Below are 25672 nucleotides of genomic sequence, written 5' to 3'. Positions count from 1 at the left end.
CTCTCAGAAACAATGGGAACGGATGGACCCAGCCTCTGCACAATCTTCCACAGGCTGAGTGTGATAATGATACCTAGTTTCATTATGAAAAGATGTCTGAAACTGACCAAATGTTGCTCAGTTACCAAATAGGGCGAAAGAAGAATGACGGTGGATAAGAATTTCATTAAAATTCTATCTTCATGTATTAAGTTTAAATGTTTACCTACGCCACTTTTGAGATACTAACTTGAAAATGCATTTTTTTGTATCCACTTGAGGTCCAAAGAAAAGTTTAGGCAAAAAGGAAAGCCCCAAATCTGTTTGCTCATCCATAAAGCAATTTTAATTACAGACAGTCCTATGTCTATGAAAGGAAAATCTTTGCAAAGCAAAAGTGACATAAGCAGTAATTCAAGATAAAGGCAAAAAAAAACCTCCCAATTTTACTGAGCTAGGAACAATTTAATTTTGATGAGACTTGCTTAAAGGAAAATATTCAAAACAAACCAATTTAAAGGTAGCAGCTTCTAAGAGTTTTCAGGTTAGCCAAAGATAAGTTTTAATAGCTAACAACATTCCATGAAAACAGGGGGCAATATCATTTGTTTATCCTTGCATCTCTAATATCTAGTACAAATATATACTAGATAACCATTTATTCGATGAATGAATTACCCAGAAATAAGCACTTCTACATCAAAAAAAAAAAAAAATCAGTGAAAATTTCAAATACCTATGACAATTACTAAGCTTAATGAAAAAAGCAAATAAATCTGTTACTCTCTTCAACTAGTAAGTTAAATGCAGCTCTGACTAAACATTACAAATAACAGCCTTTTGAGAGTTTAAGTTCCAGCTTGTATGTGTGTTTCATGTGTTTCCTAAATGAGGAAAGGGAGACCATGTAAAACTTGCCACATTTGTACCACTGGGAAGCAGCTGAACTGGAATTTGAAAGCAAGTCTGATGACAAAACTGAATACCTTAACCTCTACGCTATATATTAACATGAAATATAAGAGTTGTTTAAAAAGTTAGGTACATGAGGGGTGATTGACCAGCTCAAGTCAGTAGAGCATATGACTCTTGACCTCAGGGCCATTACTCAAGCCCCACACTGGATGTAAAGCTTTAAAAAAAAAAAAAAAACCGACAAAAAATACTCCTGTGTCCTATACATAAAATCCTCTTTAAAAAGAAAAAAAAAGAAGAAAAAAATGTATTAAAAAAAGTTAGGTGCTAGAAATAGTGGGCAAAGTAGTAATACTGAAAATGAAATGCATAGATCTGCTGAGAAAAGCAGTTTCTCATAATGGTCTTCTGAATTTGGTTGGAGACATGGAAGGGTACTGAGAAATATGCTAAACAGAAAGAATTTAAGTTGACTAGACAGCTTAACCTGGACAATACATAAGCTGGCCCTCCTATGAAAATAAATTCTATACCTTCACTGCCCAAAATCTATCAAGTCAAATGTAGCAGCTTCTCAACTGTTACCCTTAGCCAAAAAGTCAAAATGTAAACTTAACATAGATACAGATGGCTACATACATATTTATGGATATATGGATATACAGGAATTATATATACATACATAAACCTCCTTAGTCTGGCATCTAAGGGTAATAAGAGCAATGATACTCCAGTAGCAAGAAGCATACCTAGTCCCCAGATCTTGGTTTCTAATACCATTCCCCAATTAAAGAATCAAGGCTCCTTAAGGAAATGGTTGATTCCAGGGCTGGGGCAGAAATAACTAAGATGAGCCTGGAGCAACTTCTAGGGCCAGAAAGAAGGTGCTTTAACAAAAACAAAAAACCCCACAAAAATGGAGGTATACTGAAGGGATATGTGGAAAAAAATATCCCTACTGATGTGAATAAATGACTAACAAAAAATAAATGGGGGAAAAGAGATCAGTCTCTCATGTAGAATTCCCAATACATTTTGTAGGTAATCTACCCTTCATGAAGTAGAGTTCATAACTCCCTCCTTAAGTTTGGGCTACAGGTAGGGACTTCATCTCAAAGACTACAGCATGGAAAAAGGGGGAGGGGAAGAGTAACTTCACAGTGAAGAAACTTGACAAGTGTTACCTCAGCCAGGTAATTAAGGTTCATAGCAACAGGGATAACTTAACTACTGATGTAAAAACCCAAGCTATAATTAGCAAATGGAATGTTGATAGCTTGTGCCCTACATAGGATGTGATGAAAATAGCACTATACTTCTGTGGTTTTCCTCCAAAAATATGTAAATCCAGTCTAATGATGAGGAAAACAAGATGAATACTAATAAAAGGGTATTTTACAAAGTATCTGACCAGTACTCCTCGAAACTGTCAAGGTCATCAAAAAGAAAAGTCTGAAAAACTGTCACAGCCAAGAGGAGCCTAAGGAAATTCAACAACCATTCTCTATCGCACTAATGTAAATATGGTACCCTAGATGGGATTCTGGAATAGAAAAAGGACATTAGATAGAAGCTAAGGAGACAGGGTTCATTAATTATAACTAATGTACCATAGTATCATTAATGTAAAATGCTAAAGTTAACAGGGCAAACCAGGTGTGTAATATATGGAAAATTCTAGTATCTTCCCAATTATGCTATAAATCTAAAATTGTCCTAAAATAACAAATTTATTTAGAAAAAAAACATAGAAAATACTGGTTACTCAGAGGGATGAAATCTCCAAAAGGGGACTTTCAATATTAATAATTCTGTCTAAATTTTGAGTACTACATAAAAGTTTTTTTAAATTTATTTATTTTAATGTTTTATTTATTTTTAGAAAGAGAGAGCATAAGCAGGTGAGGGGCTGAACGAGAGGGACACAGAATCCGAAGCAGGCTCCAGGCTCTGAGCTGTCAGCACAGAGCCTGACGCGGGGCTCGAACTCACAAGCTGTGAGATCATGACCTGAGCTGAAGTTGGATGCTTAACCGACTGAGCCACCCAGGCACCCCCATAAAAGTTTTAATTGATATGTCTTGCTCATATCATGTTAATTTATTCCCAGACTTTACATTTTCTTATTGTAAGTTTTTTTTCTTTTACTAAATGATGGTAACAAGGAAAGCTATTGGTATTTAAAGAGCCACCTTACTGACTGTTCACATCCTTCTAATAGGTTTATCTTAGTCTTTCCATATATCCATAAATAACTTTGCCTTCTCCAATATTTACACTTTGTTGTTCTCCTGCCTATCTGCATCATCTAGAAAGACGTTAAGTAACAGCATTAACTGACTTCTGTGGCTCCTGTCTTTAATGGGAAGGCTTTTGGCTTTTCCCCACTATTATATGAAGTATGGTTTAAAATATTCATCCACTCCCCTTGTTTCACTTACCAAGGATTTTTTAAAATTTAGAAATGGACCCCCCCTTTTAAGATTAGATCACTTATTTATTAATATGATGAATTATATTACTATATTGGGGGTTGGGTGAAATGGGTGAAGGGAGTCAACTGTGTGGTAACAGAAGGTAACTAGACTCGTGGTGATCACCTCGTAGTGTTATCAAATTATAAAGCTGTACACCTGAATTTTAGGTGGCAAACTATAAAGCTATATAACTTGAAACTTCTATTTAAAAAAAAAATCCAAATAATGAACTACCCCACTTCTTGACAAACCATACTTGGTCAAGGTATTACGTTCTTTTAACATATAATCATAGTTTTATTTGCTAAATATAACTTAGGTTTTACATCAATAACTTAGTGATACTGGTGTCCTTTTTGTCATGTTTTAGAATCAGCATTATATTAAATTTAAAAAGCAACTGGAAGCTTTCCTTTTTTTTAAGATGTGGGTCAATTTAGATAATACAATAGAGGTTTAAGGTAATTTATCAGTGTAGCCATCTAGACCAGGTACTTTGGAGATATAGGTCTTGGTGGGTTTTCTTGATTCTATATACATATGGACTTTCTGCATTTCTCCTTAGATCAAAAATTATCTCTATTTGCATTTTCTTAAATAATTTATTTCAGCTACCAGTTTTTAAATTTTCGCCTTAAAAATGCTCTAAAAAATTGAGTCTAGGTCCCAATTTGTCCCAACCAGTATGAATGAAGAAAAATAGTTTTAAGGATAGAAAAGGATGAAGGAAACTGTCAATTATTTCTACAAAATTTATTAGAATTTGAAAAAGTTGGTAGATACAAGGGTCAATAAATATTATCAATTGCACTTCCATATGTATGCAAACAAATCACAATTTTAAAAGATAACCATTTATAATAGCATTTAAAAATGCAGCTACTAGAATAAGATATATAGAGAAAACTGATAATGAGGTAAAGATCGAAGTTGATGGAGACATTATGTTCAAGAATGAAGGTCAATTCTCCAAGTTACTCTATAGATTCAGTTCCCATCAAAATCCCATATTATTTATCTGCAGAGTTTTGGCAAACTAATTTTAAAATTCTTACATCCAAGTGTTAAGCAAGACACCCTTGACTAGGAATAGATCTGGGAGATTGGGGGTAGGGAGGTAACAGTCTACTAGGCTACTAGTACTTAGAATAGTATAAGCACAGAAATACACAAGCAGACCAATGGAACACAGTAGACAGCAGTTATGCAGCATCCTGTGAGTGAACGAGCACTATTTCTAGACAAAAATTCCTAATGAAATTCTAGAACATGTGCACCTAGATACACAAAGGTTCAAAATAGCTGAAACTGGGAAAAGTCCAAATGTATCTATTAATCATGGATTAAATATACTGTAGCATGTTAATAGAATAATGTAATCATGAAAAGTAAAATATAACTATATGCATGAGAATCAAAGCTGTGAAAAAGTAGAATTCCATTAGATAGACTTCAAATATAGGCAAAGCAAATCATTTTTTTAGAGATAACATAAGTAGTAACACTAAAGAAAAACAAAACAAAATGATCATGATAGTTTACCTCTTCAGATAAGAGGGAGATATGTTCTGGGAGAGGCACACAAAAGGCTTTAAAAAGGAACTGGCATTATTCTACTTAACCTCACTGCAATTACATAGGTTTTTGTTTTATATTCTTTAAACTGTACTTATACATTTTATATACATTTATCTATATACTTCACAATTTTTAAAGACTACTTTTAAAAGTTAAAGTATCAACAGCTCAGTCTTTACTTGCAAATAAGTGAAGATTGATTGCCATTTGAAACATTCTAAAGAGAACAGACATCTGTATTCTCACAACTATGAAGTCTAAAGAAGACAACATACCTTATATAGCCCAATGCCAGGATCAATAAGAAAATCACAAGTTGATGTAGACGGCTGACCAGAAAGTCCCACCCTTGGGGTTTTCTTTACTTTAGGTGGGCTATTAGAACAGGGTTTGGCCTGTACATCAGTCTGTTTAGATGTGCTAGGAAGATCAGGGTCTGGGCGAACTAGTAGCTGAATTATGTCATTCAGTCCAACATCATAGTCAAATAAAGTATATCCATTTTCCAACTAGAAAAAAAGAATAAAAAAGATTAAAATGCTTCTCTAAAAATTTGATCTTTCTACATCTTTAGTTACTCAACTGTCCTAGCCAAATTATTAAAACAAAATTCATAGCAATGCAATTTAGTGAACTTAAAACCATTCCTACTACTTTATGGCCTCAGATGTCAGCATCTTCTCAGGACCTCAATAAATTCTTAAGAATCATTCTGTATTACCTATCAGGAAGACGGATAGCCACTGAAACCAAGAATGTACCATTGCTTCTGTGACTTCAACACCCAGGCAGAAAAACTCTAGATTTCTCACCAGGTCTTATTTATTTTAATTAACAGTATCTGAATCCACTGTAAGAAAGGAAGGTGAATTTTGAAAGTAAGAGGTTTTATGATCTTGTGTTCATAAAGACATTAAGTTAAAAATTTTATGTTTCTGAAGCACTGTAATTTTTTTTTAAATCAAAAAAAAATTGAAGAATAATTACAATTATTGTTCATGGTATTCCACTTGCCTAAAGTTCTCTAATTCTATTTGTAAAGGTTGTCAAGTTGTATCATGAAAAGTCTTCCAGGATGAATAGTGAATAAATTATCTTGCAACTTACCCATATTTTGGTAGAGACCTTGCCCACCTCCCCAATTTGCGGAAGTCCTAATCCCAAATATCTCAGTATGTGACTTTATTTGGAAACAGGATCTTTACAGAAGTAATCAATTAAAATTAGGTCATATGAGTGGGCTCTAAACCACTGTAATTGACATCCTCATAAAAAGTTTAAATTTGGAACACAGAAACAAACACAGAAGGAAGATGTGGAGGCAGCCACCTGACTGGAGCAATGCACCTACAAGCCAAGGAACTTAACAATGGATTGTTGGCAAACACTAGAAGCTGAAGGAAACAAGGATTCTCTATTAGAACCAGGAAACATGACCCTGATGATATTTTGATTTCAGACTCATAGCCTCTGGAAATAGAAGACAATAAATTTCTATCGTTTTAAGCCATGTAAGTTTTGGTACTTTGTTATAGAAACCCTCGAAAACTAAAAGTCTCCATTTTGTTTCTTTATAAAGTCAGTTGGCTATTTCACCATGATACAATAATAAAACCAAACTCCATAAATATCAAAACTATCATTTCCCCAGAAACATTACTAATTTAATCACTATTCATTTCCCCCTCTTTGTATATCATTCCTGTCACCAATCCTCAACTCCCTAACACAATAAGGCCATATTTCCAAAATCCACCAAAGAATGAAAGTTTGTCCATAAATATTGATAGACTTACTAAATGTACTAGATGAGTAATTTTAATTCAAGTGGTCCCAAAACACATCTAGCACAATCCTGCACATTACAGGTGTTACAGTTTTAACTACAATATGGGATCAAAAAATTCACAAATTTCCCAGGGGGGAATTAGACACCATCTCACAGGTTAGTTAACATACTTATTCCAAATAAGCCTAAGGAGTCTCTCAGGTCAATAAGCAGATAAGTCCCTATAGGGATTAGAGACTGTTTTGTTTTTAAATAAGGTAAGCAAAGGAGTACTGATGCATAGGGGCACTTATACCCCAATGTTTATAGCAGCACTCTCAACAATAGCCAAATTATGGAAAGAGCCTAAATGTCCATCAACTGATGAATGGATAAAGAAATTGTGGTTTATATACACAAAGGAGTACTATGTGGCAATGAGAAAGAATGAAATATGGCCTTTTGTAGCAACGTGGAAGGAACTGGTGAGTGTTATGCTAAGTGAAATAAGCCATACTGAGAAAGACAGATACTATATGTGTTCACTCTTATGTGGATCCTGAGACACTTAACAGAAACCCATGGGGGAGGGGAAGGAAAAAAAAAAAAAAGAGGTTAGAGTGGGAGAGAGCCAAAGCATAAGAGACTGTTAAAAACTGAGAACTGAGGGTTGATGGGGGGTGGGAGGGAGGGGAGGGTGGGTGATGGGTATTGAGGAGGGCACCTTTTGGGATGAGCACTGGGTGTTGTATGGAAACCAATTTGACAATAAATTTCATATACTGAAAAAATAAAAAAATAAAAAATAAATAAGGTAAGCAATATTAGCAAACAACAACTTCCTCTAACCCTGAATTCCTGGAGAAAACAAACTCAAGGAGCAAAAAGAACACCTTTTTCATTTGAAACATTCACACCTTCATTTGACATTCTCCAATACTCCTTTCCCCCAAAAAAGGTGAGAACATACTAGTTCTGGAATAGTTAAAAATGTACAATTTGATCAAACATACAACTATTGCACATTATGACAGTGTTCAAAGCAGAAAATAAAAACTCTGTTAACATTTATAGGGCATGCAAACCAAACCAAAACAGTACAGTACATGCAAATTAACTGGAAGGACATTTCCTAAAATGAAGAGAGCTGTGAAGGCAGTAAAATAACTGGAAATCCAAAGTGCTTCCATAAACATTTTTCCATTGAAATCTGAGGCACAAGAGTCAGAGCGATAGTGGGGACATTCTCATATTCAATACCTCTGACTAGTTTCTACCAAGTGATTGGTCCAAATAACATAAGCTGCTTCAAATGGGATTTCGTTTGAAAGGAAAAGCAATGTGTGTAGTAAAACACGAAGCATATCAAGGCATGAGGCCCTATAATAGAAGTTAGGTTTACATTAACATGTAACTTTTCCTTCAATTATTCATGCTTGCTAGGAGAGTCACTTTTACCCAGATTATCTACTCCTTCCCTAATTCATAGGTATTCAGTTTTCAAAAAAAAGTGATTATCAGCCATTGCATAGTAACTTCCACACAGCTAGGCTATTGTGAATAATGTTGGAATGAATGTTACTTGAAAAGTAGTGAAGTGCCCCCAAATTAATGAAAGTGCAGACTGGAATTACTGTCATTTATATTATACTGTAAGAAAGAGATTGAGTCACTTAGAAATTATAAACACCTATGCGTTTCAGGCATGTAACTATAGTCCATCAATGTCTCATAGCTGAAAACGTTTCCGACTGCCATCCTAGAAGACAGGGGCACAGTCTTAGAATACTAGAAAGGCAGGAATGGCCCTAGAATTTTTTTATTATTGTTTTTTGGTTTTTTTTGCTAGACTGCAGTCTTCAATTTGTATTGGGTTGAAGTCAGAAATTCCAGGTAACAGTAAGAACTAGAAAAGTGATGCAAGGGAAAACTAGGAAGCAAACACCAACTGACAATTGCTGAGAAGTCAGGGGAGGAGAATTCATTCCAAAGGGGTTACTGATAAAGAATGCAGGTAAAGGGCATGAGGTTGACAACTTTTATGTATCTTTCCCATCACATATATAATATAAATATGACATACACATTCTCTTTCCCCTTTAAATAGGCAAAAACTTTTACTTTGTAATCCATGTGAAAACAGAATCTAGGGGCAAAAGCAACTACTCTGTTTTTCTTCAGCTTTGGTTCATGTCCCATCTACAGTGATACAAATGAAAAAAAGAGGAGGGAAGAAATTCCTTTAAAAGTAGGAAAGCTCCGGATTTTCAAAATATTTAGAGATCCATCAACCTAACTCTTCCCTAAAGACCCAATCCCCAGGATGCACACTCAAACTCCCAGAATAATGTCCAAGTGAGGTTACCCTACTCTAACCAGAACTCACAGCCCAGAACTGCTATTTTGACCCACAAAAGTGGAATCAATTACTCGGCTTCTCAAATTTAATTTGCATAGAGATCACCTGGGGACCTTATTAAAAATATGGATTCTACTTCGATAGGTGTAGCGTGAGGCTCCCAGGTGAAGCTAAGGCTGCAGGTCCTGCTGATTCAGGGACCATACTTTGAAGAGTAAGAAATTAGGAGACCGACTATTTTTCAACTCTGGTGGTCATGAGAATCTCCCATGCGGTCTTGTTATATTCAACCACTTGCAATTCTGGGGTGAGCTGAGCATCTATAATAAATATCCACAAGTGATATATACCAAAGACTATAAGTAACAGTCCTAACAAAAAGGGGTGGGGAATAAGGGAGAAAGGGTACCACTTACATCACAGACACCATAAATTTATCTATGACTTTTTTTCTCACTATGTAGTAAGGGGTGCCTTTTTCTGATAAGCACAAAGGCAGTTTACAAGTGAGAGAAAGCCCTGTGATGCCAATCCAGTAGTTGTCTGCTATAGACATACTACTCTCTCCATGCACTGTGAACTCCAAAGAGATAATAATCACTGCCATGGCTACTTAGCTCACAAAGAAGTAAACAAAACAGAGCAGTGTCATCCTTCTGTCTTCAACTCAATGGGGCACCAAAGGTCCATTCCTCATCCCTACTGGTTTATCACTGAGCTGAAGAAATCAAAGTAGTGAGTTAAGAGTCCTGGGGGAAGAAGTACAAAAGGATAATTACCCTGAACAGTTTTTCCCTAAACCTGGAACTGACTTCCTGGTTTACTGGAAGTCTACTTTGTTGACCTAAATGTAACTCTATTTCTACTTTTTCCTCAAGACAGCCATGTGCAGGTTCTCTTTTTGCATATTTGATAATTAGACTTTAGGCGTGTTGCCCAGGAATATATTCTCATGCTTCATTTCTCTCTCGTGCTGAAGTCACCTAAGTATCCCAGAATTCATGTACTATTATCCCTAGCTAGAAAATAAAACTCAGAAGACTTGATAACCTAATTTTCATCTTTGACCAAAAGATAAAAAAGGGATCACTGGAGGTACAGCAATATAAAGCTACATGGGGTTTAACATACACGATTTCAAAAGCAAGATTTACAACTAAAAATTGAACATGTGTTTTACAAGTCAAACAGTAAATGATCAACGTAAAAGAGCTGCAAACACATATAAAGATGCTACCACTTATTTGGAAACAAAATAGGGGCGCCTGGGTGGCACAGGTCACCATCTCGCGGTTTGTGAGTTCGAGCCCTCATCCGGCTGTGTGCTGACAGCTCAGGGCCTGGAGCCTGCTTCAGATTCTGTGCTTCCCCCTCTCTGCCCCTCCTCCCCTGCTCATGCTCTTTCAATAATAAGTAGACATTAAAAAAAAATTAAAATAAATTAAAAATAAAAACAAATTAAAATAACCTTGGCTCTTTCTCTGAGTATAATCTTGTTACTCTGAAATTTCTGGGTAGTTTTTGAAGCTAAACCTATGAAGAGAAGAAAAATATTCCTTTCAAATCCTTTGTGGCTATAGGAAAACGTTGGGGTGCCTGGGTGGCTAGTAGGTTGGGTGGCCGACTTCAGCTCAGGTCCTGATCTCACAGCTCCAGAGTTCGAGCCTCGTGTCAGGCTCTGTGCTGACAGCTCAGAATCTGGAGCCTGCTTCGGAGTCTGTGCCTCCCTCTCTCTCTGCCCCAACCCACTCGCATTCTGTCTGTCTCTCTCAAAAATAAAAAAAAATTAAAAAATTAAAAAAACAAAACAAAAAAAACGTTACTTCCACCAAATCAACAAGCTACATTTATTCCAAACCACAGAACTGGAGCCAAACTGTGGTCTACCCAACTGGAGAATGCCACCTTTTTTAGTGAATTAAAAAATAATAATAAGGCAAAGACAAAATAGAGACCTGCCTCTAGGTATAGACCATGAGAGACTTCTGGTATAGGTAAAATATTCAATATGTCAGGGCAGGGCCATACCATGCATGTAACTACTAGAGACACCCACAAACACCCTCACTCACTGCCAATACCACTTTCAGCCTTGTACGTACCGCTGGTTATGGTCCAGTTGCAGTGTTAAAAGGTTGGGTGAGGGGGACATTAGAAAGTGAGAACAGGAAGAATAAAACAGCCTTTCGTACTCTTTTCCACTGTGAAAATAATCCCCCTTGCCTATACCTGGCAGCTTAAACCCGATTCCGAATTACATCAAGAGGTCGCTCCTTCAGCCCAAGTCTCCAATCTTCAAGACAGATTTCAATTTTAGAAGAGAAGGTGAAGGAGGGGAGCCAGAAGTTTTGGAAAACCTTCGAATCTTCAGTGTGTTCAAAACCCTTCACAGCGAGCAGGCAGAACTAGGGATCTTGTGCCAAAGAGGAAGCGATTTTTAAGTTTCCCCTCTCCTATCTGCGAGCCGCGGAAGCACTGCGAGCCGTTAGCCGGGTCAGCCCTCCCCACCCGCACCGTGGCATGGCCGCCAGAGCCAGCTGCCCTCCCCGCCTCCAGGGGCGCCGGACCCCACTGAGCGCGGGAAGCGAGGGAACCCAGACGCTCTAGCGGGCTCTGCTGCGAGCTGCTGTTGCCCAGCTGAGAAAGAGGGGTGAGGTCTCCGCGCTCTGGGCGTCCCCTCCTCTCAACCCTCTAGGCGCACTTCCACAACGAGCTGGTAGGGACCCGCTGCACCCCCTCAGCGGGCCCTGGGCCTGCGCTATGAGCCTCGCGAGCTGCCCATCCCAGGAGGAGCCAGGTGCTCTCTACACGCGCTGCGCACCAAGCCCTCCGGCCCGCCGAGCCCACGCGTTTTGGAGGCGCCCTGGAAGCCCGGGCTTCCCTAGAGGGTGCGGTGGGCACGCCTCACCTGCTTGCCCCGGTAGAACAGGCGCTGGCACTCGGGCCGCACGTCGAAGAGCGCCCACACCCGTTCGCGCAGCTCCTCAATTGTGGCTTTGCGAGACACGTCCTCAATGGTGCGCGTCTGGGAGCCGTCGATGGTGCGAACCTGGATCCACATCTTGGCTCCGGGAAAGGGGGCTGGCCGGGCTTTGTCTCCCCCCGCTCTTCGGACGCCGCGCCCCGCCCGGCCCGTGCGACTTCCCCAGAGGCTCCGGCTCTCTGCGGGTGGCGGGCGAGCGCGCGCACAAACGAAGGAAACCGACCAGACGCTGGGCCCCACTGGCGGCGGCGACTGCTAGACCTCACGCCCGCCCAGCGGAGCCAAGAAGGAAAGGAAACCGGAACCAGTCGCAGGGTACGCCACTACCGCAACCGCCGCCTCACAAATAGGAAGAAGCCTTGTCTGCGCCGCGCGGAGTGTTTACTTATAGAGAGCTCTAGCTCCCACATGGAGGTCACGGCGCCAACCCGGATCTCGCGAGATCGACGGCCGGTTCCGCCTTAAAGAGGAAGCAGCGAGGGAAGAAGCTACAGACCAGAGAGAACTAAGATGGGAGGGTGCGGGGAGGGCGGGTTGAGGGGCGGGGCTGCCGAGAGCAGTTACTTGTCTCTAGGCCTGCACCTGGGCCCTGAACACGCCCTCTAGCCTTTGGGTTTCGGGCCGTTACAAAGCCTACCACAGGGGTTCCCGGCTTAGTACCGGTTTTGGGACTGAGCAACTCCTCAGGTCTAGTGGATACAGCTTATGTGATCTCAAAAACATGTCCAAAATAAACTCTGGCGTCCACTTGTATGATCATGAAAATGGGGGTGCGGGCGGGCACGGCCTAGATTTCTGAGAAAGCACACAAGGAAGTGAGCCTGTCCCACCGCGCTCGGCGGGACACTGCCCGCCAATGGGGCCTGGCGGGGCCCGCTGCCCAGGAAAGGACCCAGGATCCTGCTTCGCTAACTTCCCGCCGGGCCCGAATGCTGCCTTCGCGTGGAAACCTGCTTCTTGCGGTTTTCCACAGCTGGGCAGAGGTGGCGGCTTCAGTTCCGCAGGCCGCTGGTCCAGCTGCTATCTCTCCGATCCAATGAGGTCACACCTAGACCTCTGTGGGTCGCCCGGTGGGCCGCTCTCCAGGACGTTGTTTGTGGACCTTCCTTACTGGTGCGCTTTTGACCTAAGGGATGGAGGGGTCATGGAAAACACTTAACAAAGGATGCGGAACTACACCCCTCAGAGGAAAAAACTCCCAAGATCCTACCAGGAGTAAATTCTCAGAAATAGGCCTATCGCAGCATTGCTTAACAGTGGGTTTATTTAAAACGAAAATGCTTTCATAAGAAGGAAAAGAGCATATGAAAGTAGAAATACTTTAGAGATATAGGTATAAAATTATATATATATATATATATATATATATATATAAAAACAAGATTTGGACTTTATATTTGCCAAAATCCGTAACTTGAATATTCAGTCTGATGCTAATTATTACCATAAAGGCAGAGCAGCATTTTTGTAAAAACCAATTCAAATAATTACAAGTACAGAGAAGTCCAGAGTAACATTAAAAAAGGATGACCCAACATGGAAGAGACAGAAAAAATGGAATACATACACATATTTTGGGTGTCTCCTCTTGCTGAAAATTTTACATTCACTTATATCCTCTAAACATAATTCATCTTGTCTGCTCCTGATTTAAGTAAAGCAAATATTGAATATTCATTATATGTGTAAATGAGATGATGGAGATATGTAAAGCACACTTCTAACCTGCCTCAATAAGGGATAGCTATTTGCTATGAAAAGAATACGCTAGGGGCACCTGCGTGGCTCAAGTCATGATCCCATGGTTTGTAGGATTTGGGCAGGTGTCAGGCTCTGTGCTGACAGCTTAGAGCCTGGAGCCTGCTTCAGATTCTGTGTCCCACTCCCTCTCTGCCCTTCCCCTGCTCACATTCTGACTCTCAAAAATAAACATTAAGTTTTTTTTTTTAAAAAAAGAATATGCTATACCCTTGTGGAGGCATGTTAAGAGTTTCTTTAATTCTCTGTGTACAGAGAATTTACAACCTAGTTTAGGTAAGATTTAGAAAAATGAAAATACTAAAGAATCATTTAGTATAAAATAGTTTGCTGTCAGTTTAAGCAGTAATTAGCAATGAGAGAAGGAGGACTACACTTACACTAGAGTGTAAGGATGGGGTACAGCTTGACCTGAGTTAGATGTTATATTGTAATGGGGACAGAATTTAAATGTTCAACTCATGGGTTGAGATAGATCTGAATTATAATCCTAGTGTTGACATTTACTTCAAATGTGATCTTGGACAAATTATTTAACTTCCTCAGTGTAAAATAGTGCTTACAACATTTAATGAATATATAGTGTTTAACGTAGTACCCATTCATTGGTAGCACACAATAAATTATTTTCATGCTATTATTATGGAGAGGATTTAGATAAGCAGAGAATGCCCAAAGAGGGGAGAGTGCATAAGCACAGACTGAGGGTATGAATTTTTACAGGTCAGAAGAGATCGCATATCAGAGAAAGGTTGACTAAATAGAGAAGGGCAGAGTATGAAGATTAGCATTCAAAGCAGTAGGTTTTGTGGGCCCCATGGAGAAACTAAAATTTTAGGGAGCCCACCAATGTGATTAAATATGCATCTGGAAAGACAGTACAAGGTTTGTTGTAGGATGTCTTAGGGAAAAACTAAGGGACAGGGAAAGGAAAGGGAGATGAAGTCAGAAAGTTTAGTGAAGAAGCAATTGTGTCATTTTCAGTGAAATTTTGTGGCAGTGGCTAAGAGAAGAAAGGGTAGATTCCAGAATATTCTAGAAAATGAACCCTTGTTCATTCACACTTGTAAAATGTGTGAATATGAGGGTTGTGGAAATGTGAAATGCTGAGAATAATTCCCAAGTTTCTAGTCTAGGAGAAAAATGAGTTGGCTTGGGTAAATGGTGATGCTCTTAAACTGACCTAGATGGAGATATGTAACTGACCATTGGAAAAATAAGTCCAAAGTTTTTAAGGGAAGTAGAAAAGTTCTGACAGAGGAACTAGTCAAGACCTCTGTACTCACCCCCATGAGGGGATTTATCCTTGTTAATGTAGTGGAGAACTCTTGGGGGGAAAAGACAACTGTCAAGAGTGGTATCTGTTTGGAATGTGTGGGATTTATGTTAATTTAGTCAATATAGATCCTAAAGGATTGGTAGGACAGGACTTAGAGGTGTGAGACCCAGAAAAGATATATTTGTCATGTGGAGAACAAATTAATTACTTCTGGAAACATAAGCTTGTGTGTGTAGTAAGTTACTTAGGATATAAATAAGTAATTGCAAATAGTGATTCTGTATGTAACAAAATACATTCTGTATGTAACAATACATTCTGTATGTAACAAAATGTGTTTCTGTATTTCATCGCACAGTACATATTGTAACTAAGGTTTTACCTCTTTCCCTACAGTGCTTTTTCCTGCTTAGGAAAATTCCTAAGTTGCAAAAGCAAGATAGAAGTTCTCTGACAAAAAACAAAATATGAGACAGTTCTGACATAAACATACCTTATTATCACATGTATAGCTGACACAACTTGGATGTGAATAATCGAAGAGAAGAGGAATTATTTTCACGGATAAAGAGTAAATACTAAAATTTATGCCATCAGTCATGACTCAATATTTCTGCAAGTCAAAACAGGCAAAACAGAAAAAGATTGGTTTTTGAACTAATTATTCTAGACTCCTCATACCACAGAATATCTCCAGTTTTCTCACCTACTGTTCAAACTCAAGAACTTTCATATACATTAAAAATGAATTTCAATTTCCTCTTTGAAGGTGGGATTATCATCTTTTCATCAGCATCTCTATGTTGGTGGTCTTCCTTTTGTTCCACCAGAGCTACCTGCTTGCTCTCCTGGAGTCTAAGGGCAAGGAATACATCAATGGAATCAGTGCTCTCAGGTTTCCAATTGAATCTAGCCAGTAGGGAGGAAGCACAGACAGTAAACTGGAAGAATAAGGTCAGCATATTTATTCTTCTGGCTTCCCCCTCTGAAAGTTCACCTCTAGCTGTCTGTTGCCTTCCTGGGAAGTCACTATTCCTCTCACAGTGGCCTACTCTACATGACTCACTTTTGCATGTTCTGATAATCTTTCCTTTCTCTTGTTGCTTTGGGTCTACAAATTGTAACAGCTCTACAGCCCTAGATTTATACCATGGCCCATCCATACCCTTTTAATTGAAGATTTTGTTATAATCTCTAGTGCTATTTCTAAAAGAACTACATGTTATGAGAAGTGAACTAGAATTTCCATTGACTAAAAAACACTTCATATTGTGGCTTATTACTTAAATTAGCTATGTTTTGAAGGGTATGCTCTTTCTTTTTGATAGAATCACAGATTTTTACTGTGGACATCTGCTTTAGAGATCATTCCGGTCTACCTTGTCTTTAACGAATGAGAAAGTGATTTGGACACAGACATGTGACCCACTGTGTTCTTCCTCTTTTGCCAGAGTTCTTTACTCTTCAGCCACCCCTCTTTTTTTCTGTCAAGGCTTCTCCATTCACTTTGTTCAGAGAATAATCCTTATCCTACCCTACAGTGTATCTGGTTCTTTGATGGCTCACATAGAAGTGGGGACCTGGGATTCTCACCAAAGACTTAAAATTTATCCATGTTTTCAGTCACATGTTTTCTCTTGACTTCCAAAAAAAATTTTCTTAAGATTTTATTTTTAAGTAATCTCTACACTCAACGTGGGGCTCAAATTCACAACCTTGAGATCAAGAATAGCATGGGCTACAGACTGAGCCAGCCAGGCACCCTTCCTGCCCTATAAAATTGGTCCTCCTATTGCTGAACCTTTCTGATGGTCTTTGGATCAATTCAGCTGAGATTCCCCCACTGAAGGCAGTTAGGGCTCAACTTTCTGATTACGGGGTCAGTGCTAGTTACAACTTGCTCTGTGAAACAAATTTTAGAGGTTTAAAATAGCAATAGTGACTACACAGCTTCTGTGGCATAGGAGTTCTGAATTGGCTCAGTTGGAGAGCCTGAGTTCTGGCTCAGAATTCATTAAGCTATTATAATCAGATGCAGCTCAAACTGGAACAATGAGGACTAGAGAAGTTGGGGATTAGCTAGGCATCTCTCCCTAGGAGACTTTCCCTCAGACTTCTCCATGTGATCTCTCTCTTTGGGCTAGTTTGGGCTTTCTCACAGCATGGCTGCCTTAGAGTACTTAGGCTTCTTACACGGTAGTTGAAGACTTCAAGGGTGAGAATTGCACTCAGCAAAGTATAAGCTGTATCACTTTTTATGGCTTTGTTTGAAAGACATATAGCATCATTCCACCATAATCTTTTGACTAAAACATTCACAAAAGCCCACTCAATGTCAGGGGGACAGGATAGATACCCCATCTCTTGATGGGAGGGGTATCAAAATCATGTAAGAAGAACATATGGGATGGAAGATATTGTTGCAGCCATTTTGAGGAAGTAGAACTGTAGCATAACTTCATCTAATTTTTTGTATAACCAAAGAGTTTTTAAATTATGACATACAGGGGCACCTGGATGACTCAGTCAATTAAGCATCCGACTTAGGCTCATGTCATGATCTCACAGTTCGTGGGTTCGAGCTCCGTGTTGGGAGCTGTGCTGATGGCTCAGAGCCCGGAGCCTGCTTCAGATTCTGTGTCACCTTTTCTCTGTGCCCCTCCCCTGCTCACACTGTCTGTCTGTCTGTCTCAAAAATTAAATAAACATTAGAAAAAAATTTTAACAAAAATAAATTATGAAATACATCAGTAATACAAAAAAGATACAGAGAATAATATAATAGACACTCTTGTATTCACCACCTTGCTTTGGAAATAAAATATTTCGAGTAGTTAAAACCCTCTCTGCTTACATTCTCTTCCTTTTTCAAACAGATAAACATTGTCTTGAATTGGATATTTATTATTATTAGGCCTGTCTTTATGCTTTTAATACATGTACATGATGGCTCAGACCCTGGGCCTGCTTCAGATTCTGTGTCTCTCTGCCCCTCCCCCATTTGTGCTCTGTCTCTATCAAAAATAAATGAGTGTAAAAAAAATACATGTATTTCTAAAAATAGCAAACAACTTTGATGTCTTTTTAAGGTTTATATAACATGATTCTTTATAATATTGAAATTTATGTTTTAACTCAATTTTTTTTCTGAGATTTATTTATGTTACTATATAACTCTAGTACAAACTCTCTTAAAGGTTCATATGGTAAATATGTTTTCTGGACAAGCGATGTCTTGCAACTTTTCATTGTACAGTTGCAATACAAAAGCAGCTCTATTCAATATGTAAATGAATGATGTGACTGTGTTCTCTTTTTTTTTTTTTTTTTTTTTGAGAGAGAGAGAGAGAGAGTGCATGAGTTGGGGAGAGGGACAGAGGGGGGAGAGAGAGAATCTCAAGCAGGCTCCATGCCTAGCATGGAACCCAAAATGGGGCTCATTTCCACAAGCCTGGGATCATGACCTGGGCCAAAATCAAGAGTCAGATGCTCAACAGACTGAGCCACCTAGACATGACTCAGTGTGCCTATGTTCTGATTAAACTTTATTTTATAAAAATAAATTCAGAGTGCAGCATTGCTTACCTAAGCCCTAATATAACAATTATAATACTACAGATATCTCATGTTCCCTAAAACTTACTCTAGGTTATAACCCATCTCCAACCCCATCCCTATCATACTCCTCTGCCTTAAGAAGTTTTGAGCAACACTGACTTAGGAATAAAATTGGCAGATTTGCTAAATTTTGATTTGTGGGAAGCCTCACTTGACTCTTGTTTTCATCTTTTATTCTTGAGGATAAAGGTCAGCAAATTCCTATCTTTAGACCCCTCTAGCCACTATCTTTTGAACTTGACCTGGCGCTTTCTTACCATGACTTCTCTGCCTAGAACATTTATGTCAAGATTTCCCTCAAATGCCATTTCTTCCAGGCTGCCTTTCCTGATACTCCCCAGCTGAAGGAAATGCTTCTCCTGTATTCTCATACTTAGATCATGTCTCTACTCTTAACACTTAACTCAGAGCTGTAATTATTTGTTTGCATGACTGTCTTGCCCCATTAAATTTTTTATTCCCTAGAGGACAAGGAGTCAGTCTCATTATCTTTGTTTCCAACACAAAATTCAGTGCGTGGTACCTAGATATATTTAATAAGTGGTTGTTGAAGGATGGAAGGGAAGGAGGGAGGAATTAGAGTCTATTCAGGTATCTAATTGGAACAAAAAACAAATTTGTGTAATCTGTAGGCCTCTAAATATGGAGATTCCTCTTTCTTCATCATTCTACACCAACTTACCACAGAGCATTTCTTCATGCTCTCCTACCTCTTCTTTGCAGGGAGGCAGATAAATCATGTATTCTTTTATACAGATAATTATAATTTTTACTAGAAAAAACTTTTCTGTACATTTTCTTATAATCTAAATTACCAGGTTTTAAGAGGTTAAACAGCTTTAAAACTATTGCTATTTATGACGAACAAGAAAATTGACATAATCAAAAAATAAATTTTTCTCTAGAATAGTACAGAGAGAGAAAATACAGTGTTTCAATTTCATTAATATAATATTTAATTTGCTATTAGGATTTACTGCCTGTGAAGGGGAAAACTTATTAACATAAACACTTTCTATAGTAGGGTGTTTCCCCCCATTTTCCAGTTGAAAACACATGTTGATGCTATTTTGCTGATTTGCCTGAGCAAGAAACCCTTTGTAATTGATCTATATCCGTTTAGTAATTAGTTTGTTTAATGTAGGTTTAATGAAATTGCGTAGCATAGGGACACTTGGGTGGCTCAGTTGGTTAAGCATCTGACTTCGGCTCCGGTCATGATCTCACAGTTCATGAGTTTGAGCCCCATGTCAGGCTCTGTGTTGACAGTTCAGAGCCTGGAGCCTGCTTCAGATTATGTGTCTCCTTCTCTCTCTGCCCCTCCCCCACATAACACTCTGTCTCTCAAAAATAAATAAGAACGTTAAAAAAATTTTTTTTAAAGTGTGTATTATAATGGAAAGATCATGGGCTCCAAAATCAGGGACACTTGAATTTGAACCTGCAATCTGCTAATTACCAGTGTCATAGCATTTGGGCAACTTAATTAGTTTCTCCGAGCCTTGATTTCTGTGTCCAAAATACAGAACGCCGCAAGAAACAAATGAGACAAAGTCTCATTGAGTAGGCACTTTGTTTTTGTCACAATTCATGAATGCATTCTGTCAATAGAATTTATGCTGGTTTTCAAATGATTCTGTTGGTGATTTCAGATAATAAAGAAATTGTAATGGGAAGCACTGTTGTCATTTTAAATCCATTTATGGATTTACGGATTTATGTTTATGAGCTTGAGGAAGCTCTTTCTGATAGGGTTCCCGTCAGCTCAAGATGGAGATGAATTATGAAGTGCCAACTTTGCTTGGCAAATTTACATATATCTAAATTATTATTGTGTTTCATTAGTTCAACAAATAAATCATAATACTTACAAGGCACTTTAAGAAGGTTTCTAGCCTCTTGTGAAATCCCAGAGGATTTCCAAAACTCAGAAAGATCTACTGTTTGCCTTCTCTCTTCTCATTCCCAGAATCCAAATTTAAAATCTAAAACATAACTTTGCAAAGCCAAAAAAAAAATCACAAAACAATTGCAAAAATATTTACAGTGATATAACAGTCTCATTTTCTACCTGGTACCTAAAATGATGTTTAAAACATACAAATAAACCAAATATATCTAATGTACTCCCTACAAAACTATACTATTAAAATTGTATTTTATAAAGTTTCCATACAGTGAGGAATTTTGTTATTACCTTTAGGTTGTTGAAAGAGGTTTTTTTTTTTTGTTTTGTTTGTTTTTTAGAGAGAGAGAGAGAGGGGGGGGGGTGCAAGTGAGCAAGGGGCAGAGAGAGAGAGAGAGAGAGAGAGAGAATCCCACAAGAGGCACAGAAAGAAAAAGAGACAGAGAGTGAGAGAGAGAAGTGGGGCTCACCTGAAGAGGGGCTCATGTTTTACTCGAAGAAGGACACAAGCTTACCTGATGTAGGGCTCAAGCTCATTGGATGCGGGACTCGAACTCACAAACCATGAGATCATGACCTGAGCCGAAGTCAGACGCTTAATTGACTGAGCCACCCAGGCATCCAAAAGAGAGGGTTTTTTTAAAAGGATATTTAACCTAAGCCAGCATTACCTTGATTCCAAAACCAGATAGAGACCCCACTAAAAAGAACTATAGATCAATTTCCCTGATGAACATGGATGTAAAAATCCTCAACAAGATATTAGCCAACTGGATCCAACAATACATTTAAAATTATTCACCATGACCAAGTGGGATTTATACCTGGGATACAGGGCTGATTCAATATCCACGAAACAATCAGTGTGATTCATCACATCAATAGAAGAAAGGACAAGAACCATATGATCCTCTCAATAGATGCAGAGAAAGCATTTGACAAAATACAGCATCTTTTCTTGATAAAAACCCTCAAAGTAGGGATACAAGGATCATACCTCAAGATCATAAAAGCCATATACAAAAGACCCAACGCTAATATCATCCTTAATGGGGAAAAACTGAGAGCTTTCCCCCTAAAGTCAGGAATAAGTCAGGGATGTCCACTCTCACCACTGCTACTCAACATAGTATTGGAAGTCTTAGCCTCTGCAATCAGACAACACAAAGAAATAAAAGGCATCCAAATTGGCCAGGAGAAGGTCAAACTTTCACTCTTTGCAGATGACATGATACTGTATATGGAAAACTCAAAATATTCCACCAAAAACCTGCTAGAACTGATTCATAAATTCAGTAAAGTTTCAGGATATAAAACCAATGCACAGAAATTGTTTGCATTCCTATACACCAACAATGAAGCAACAGAAAGAGAAATCAAGGAATCGATCCCATTTACAATTGCACCAAAACCCATAAAATACCTAGGAATAAATCTAACCAAAGAGGTGAAAAATCTATACACTGAAAACTGTAGAAAGCTTATGAAAGAAACTGAGGAAGATACAAACAAAATGGAAAAATATTTCTTGCACGTGGATAGGAAGAACAAATATTGTTAAAATGTCAGTACTACCCAAAGCAATCTACATATTAAATGCAATCCCTATCAAAATAACGCCAGCATTCTTCACAGAGCTAGAACAAATAATCATAAAATTTGTATGGAACCAGAAAAGACCCCAAATAGCCAAAGCAATCTTAAAAAGAAAACCAAAGCAGGAGGCATCACAATCAGACTTCAAGCTGTACTACAAAGCTGCAGTCATCAAGACAGTATGGTATTGGCACAAAAACAGACACTCAGATCAATGGAACAGAATAGAGAACCCAGAAATGGACCCACAAACGTATGGCCAACTAATCTCTGACAAAGCAGGAAAGAATATCTAATAGAATAAAGACAGTCTCTTCAGCAAGTGGTGCTGGGAAAACTGGACAGCGACATGTAGAAGAACGAACCTGGACCACTTTCTTACACCATACACAAAAATAAACTCAAAATGGATGAAAGATCTCAATGTAAGACAGGAAGCCATCAAAATCCTGGAGGAGAAAGCAGGCAAAAACCTCTTTGATCTTGGCCACAGCAATTTCTTACTCAACATGTCTCCAGAGGCAAAGGAAACCAAAGCAAAAATGAACTATTGGGACCTCATCAAAATAAGAAGCTTCTGCACAGCAAAGAAAACAATCAGCAAAACTAAAAGGCAACCGACAAAATGGGAGAAGATATTTGCAAATGACATATCAGATAAAAGGTTAGTATCCAAAATCTGTAAATAACTTAACAAACTCAACACCCAAAAAACAAACAATCCAGTGAAGAAATGGGCAAAAGACATGAACAGACACTTTACCAAAGAAGACATCCAGATGGCCAACTGACACATGAAAAAATGCTCAACATCACTCATCATCAGGGAAATACAAATCAAAACTACAATGAGATACCACCTCACACCTGTCAGAATGGCTAACATTAACAACTCAGGCAACAACAGATGTTGGTGAGGATGCGGAGAAAGAGGATCTCTTTTGCATTGCTGGTGGGAATGCAATCTGGTGCAGCCACTCTGGAAAACAGTATGGAGGTTTCTCAAAAAATTAAAAGTAGAACTACCCTACGACCCAGCAATTATACTACTAGGTATTTATCCAAGGGATACAGGTATGCTGTGTTGAAGGGACACATGCACCCCAATGTTTACAGCAGCACTATCAACAGTAGCCAAAGTATGGAAAGAGCCCAAATGTCCATCGATGGATGAATGGATAAAGAAGATGTGGTATATATATACAATAGAGTAATACTCAATGACCAAAAAGAATGAAATCTTCCCATTTGCAACTATGTAGATGGAACTAGAAGGTATTATGCTAAGTGTAATTAGTCAGAGAAAGACAAGTATCACATGAGGACTTAAAGACACAGAACAGGGGCACCTGGGTGGCTCAGTCGGTTCAGCGTCCGACTTCAGCTCAGGTCATGATCTCACAGCTCGTGGGTTTGAGCCCCGCGTTGGGCTCTGTGCTGACAGCTCAGACCCTGGAGCCTGCTTTGGATTCTGTGTCTCCCTCTCTCTCTGTCCCTCCCCCACTTGTGCTCTGTCTCTCTCTCTCTCAAAAATAAGTTAGCATTAAAAAAATTTAAAAAAATAAGACACAGAACAGATGAATGTAAGGGAAGGGAAGCAAAAATAATATAAAAATAGGGAGGGGGACAAAACATAAGACTCCTAAATATGGGGAACAGACAGAGGGTTACTGGAGGGGCTTTGGGAGGAGGAATGGGCTAAATGGGTAAGGGGGATTAAGGAATCTACCCCTGAAATTATAGTTGCACTATATGCTAACTAATTTGGATGTAAATTAAAAAAAATTAATTTTAAAAATGCAACTAAAAAAATAAAGGATATTTGGCTCACATATTTTCTTTTACAAACTACCATGAAGATTTTTTATTATGAACATTAATATAATTTATAGACTACAAAGAATTTTAGTGAAAGACTAGAGTAAGAGATAGCAGAGAGAGCTTTGAGCAAATTGTAGTTTTTCTTGGCTATCAATTTCCTATCTGTAAATTGTAATGAGCAATAAAAGTAGTATTGGGTTAGAGTAAACCAATAGTTCTTAGCTCGTGGTGCAGTGGCTCATAGCTTAAGCTTTGGAGACAGCTTTGGAATCAACTCTGTGAGGCAAGCCTCAGTTTTCTCAACTGTAATCATTTAGGTACCTAATAGATTTATGGTAAGAATAAATGAGATATAATATGTAAGTACTTAACATGCTATTCAGTGAATATTGAGTATCATTAGCAGCAGCAACTATTGGCAGGACTCAGAAACAATTTATGTTTGAGTTTTTCATAATGATAATTAAGAATTTTTTCTTCATCAAGGACTCGCGATATACTTCCTATATTTGTTAGATTTTGCAGCACAACAAGCCACTCCAAAACTCACAGGCTTAAAAAAAACAGCCATTTATTTAACTCATAATTCTCGATGTTAACAATGTGGACTAGGCTCAGCTGAGCAGTTCTTCAGGTTTCAGATGATGGCTGGCTGATCTAGAATGGCCTGACTTGAAATGATCTGTCACTGCACCATTAGGGTCTAGCCTGGACTTGTTCAGATAGTGAATGTGCAGGGTTCTGAGAAAGCCAGTGGAGCCCTGCAAGGCCTCTTGAGGCCTAGGCTTAGAATTGGCACAATGTCAATTCATCAGTATTGACCAAAGCTGTCAAAAAGCCAGCCCAAATTCAAGGAGAGAAAAAATGGACTCTTCTTCTTGACAGGAGGAGCTGCAAAGACTCATAAAGGGGTAGGGAGGGAAATAATTATGGCCATTTTTGTAATTAATCTAAATCTAAATCTAATCACCATCTCCTACTAATCCTAGAAGTAATATTTATCCATTGGTATACTTTTCTAGCATTAGTAAGCTTATCACTCTATTTTTCATAATACTCCAATCTCTCATTCTACCACAGATTGTGGTATTTGTTTTAAATTCATAGCAATAAAAAATGTTTTTAAAAACATCACAACAGGGGCACTTGGGCAGCTCAGTTGGCTAAGCATCCCATGTTGGCTCAGGTCATGATCTCGCGATTCGATTCGTGGGTTCGAGCACGGTGTCAGACTCTGCGCTGACATCTCAGAGCCTGGAGCCTGCCTTGGGTTCTGTGTCTCCCTCTCTCTATGCCCTTCCCCTTCTCACGCTATGTCTCTCTCACACAAATAAATAAACATTTAAAAACATTAAAAAGAATATCACAACAATGCTTAGTTTCTTAAAACTTACCACAAGTCCCAGGAGAATGGACTAAAAATAAAAAGACTGATAATGTTGAGTGTTAACAAGAGTAAAGAGCAACTGGGACTTTCATACCATGCAGGTGGGAATGCAAATTGATTCAACCAAATTTGAAACCTGGGCAGTTTCTACCTACCCACCCTAAGAGCAATTCCACTCATAGGTATATATGCAATAAAAATTAGTGCATATGTCCAATAAGAAATGTGCAAGAATGCTTGTAGTAGCC

General features: G+C 38.6%; 1 protein-coding gene across 1 annotated transcript in view; it reads right to left on the bottom strand.

Annotated features, from left to right (window-relative positions):
• UHRF2 (ubiquitin like with PHD and ring finger domains 2) overlaps positions 1-12471 on the bottom strand; it is a 78291-nt gene extending 65820 nt beyond the window's left edge. The window contains exons 1-2 of the mRNA XM_007098556.3: positions 11985-12471; positions 5225-5458 (exon numbers count right to left, since the gene is read on the bottom strand). Of these exons, the coding sequence (XP_007098618.1) occupies positions 5225-5458; positions 11985-12137 (387 nt within the window). The 5' untranslated portion in view covers positions 12138-12471. The remainder of the gene's footprint in view (positions 1-5224; positions 5459-11984) is intronic.
• Between the last annotated feature and the right edge of the window lie 13201 nt (positions 12472-25672).

The sequence above is a fragment of the Panthera tigris genome, chromosome D4 (assembly GCF_018350195.1).
Source record: "Panthera tigris isolate Pti1 chromosome D4, P.tigris_Pti1_mat1.1, whole genome shotgun sequence".
Taxonomy (NCBI): domain Eukaryota; kingdom Metazoa; phylum Chordata; class Mammalia; order Carnivora; family Felidae; genus Panthera; species Panthera tigris.
Note: the sequence above shows the minus strand (reverse complement) of the source record. Positions and strands in the feature narration are given on the sequence as shown.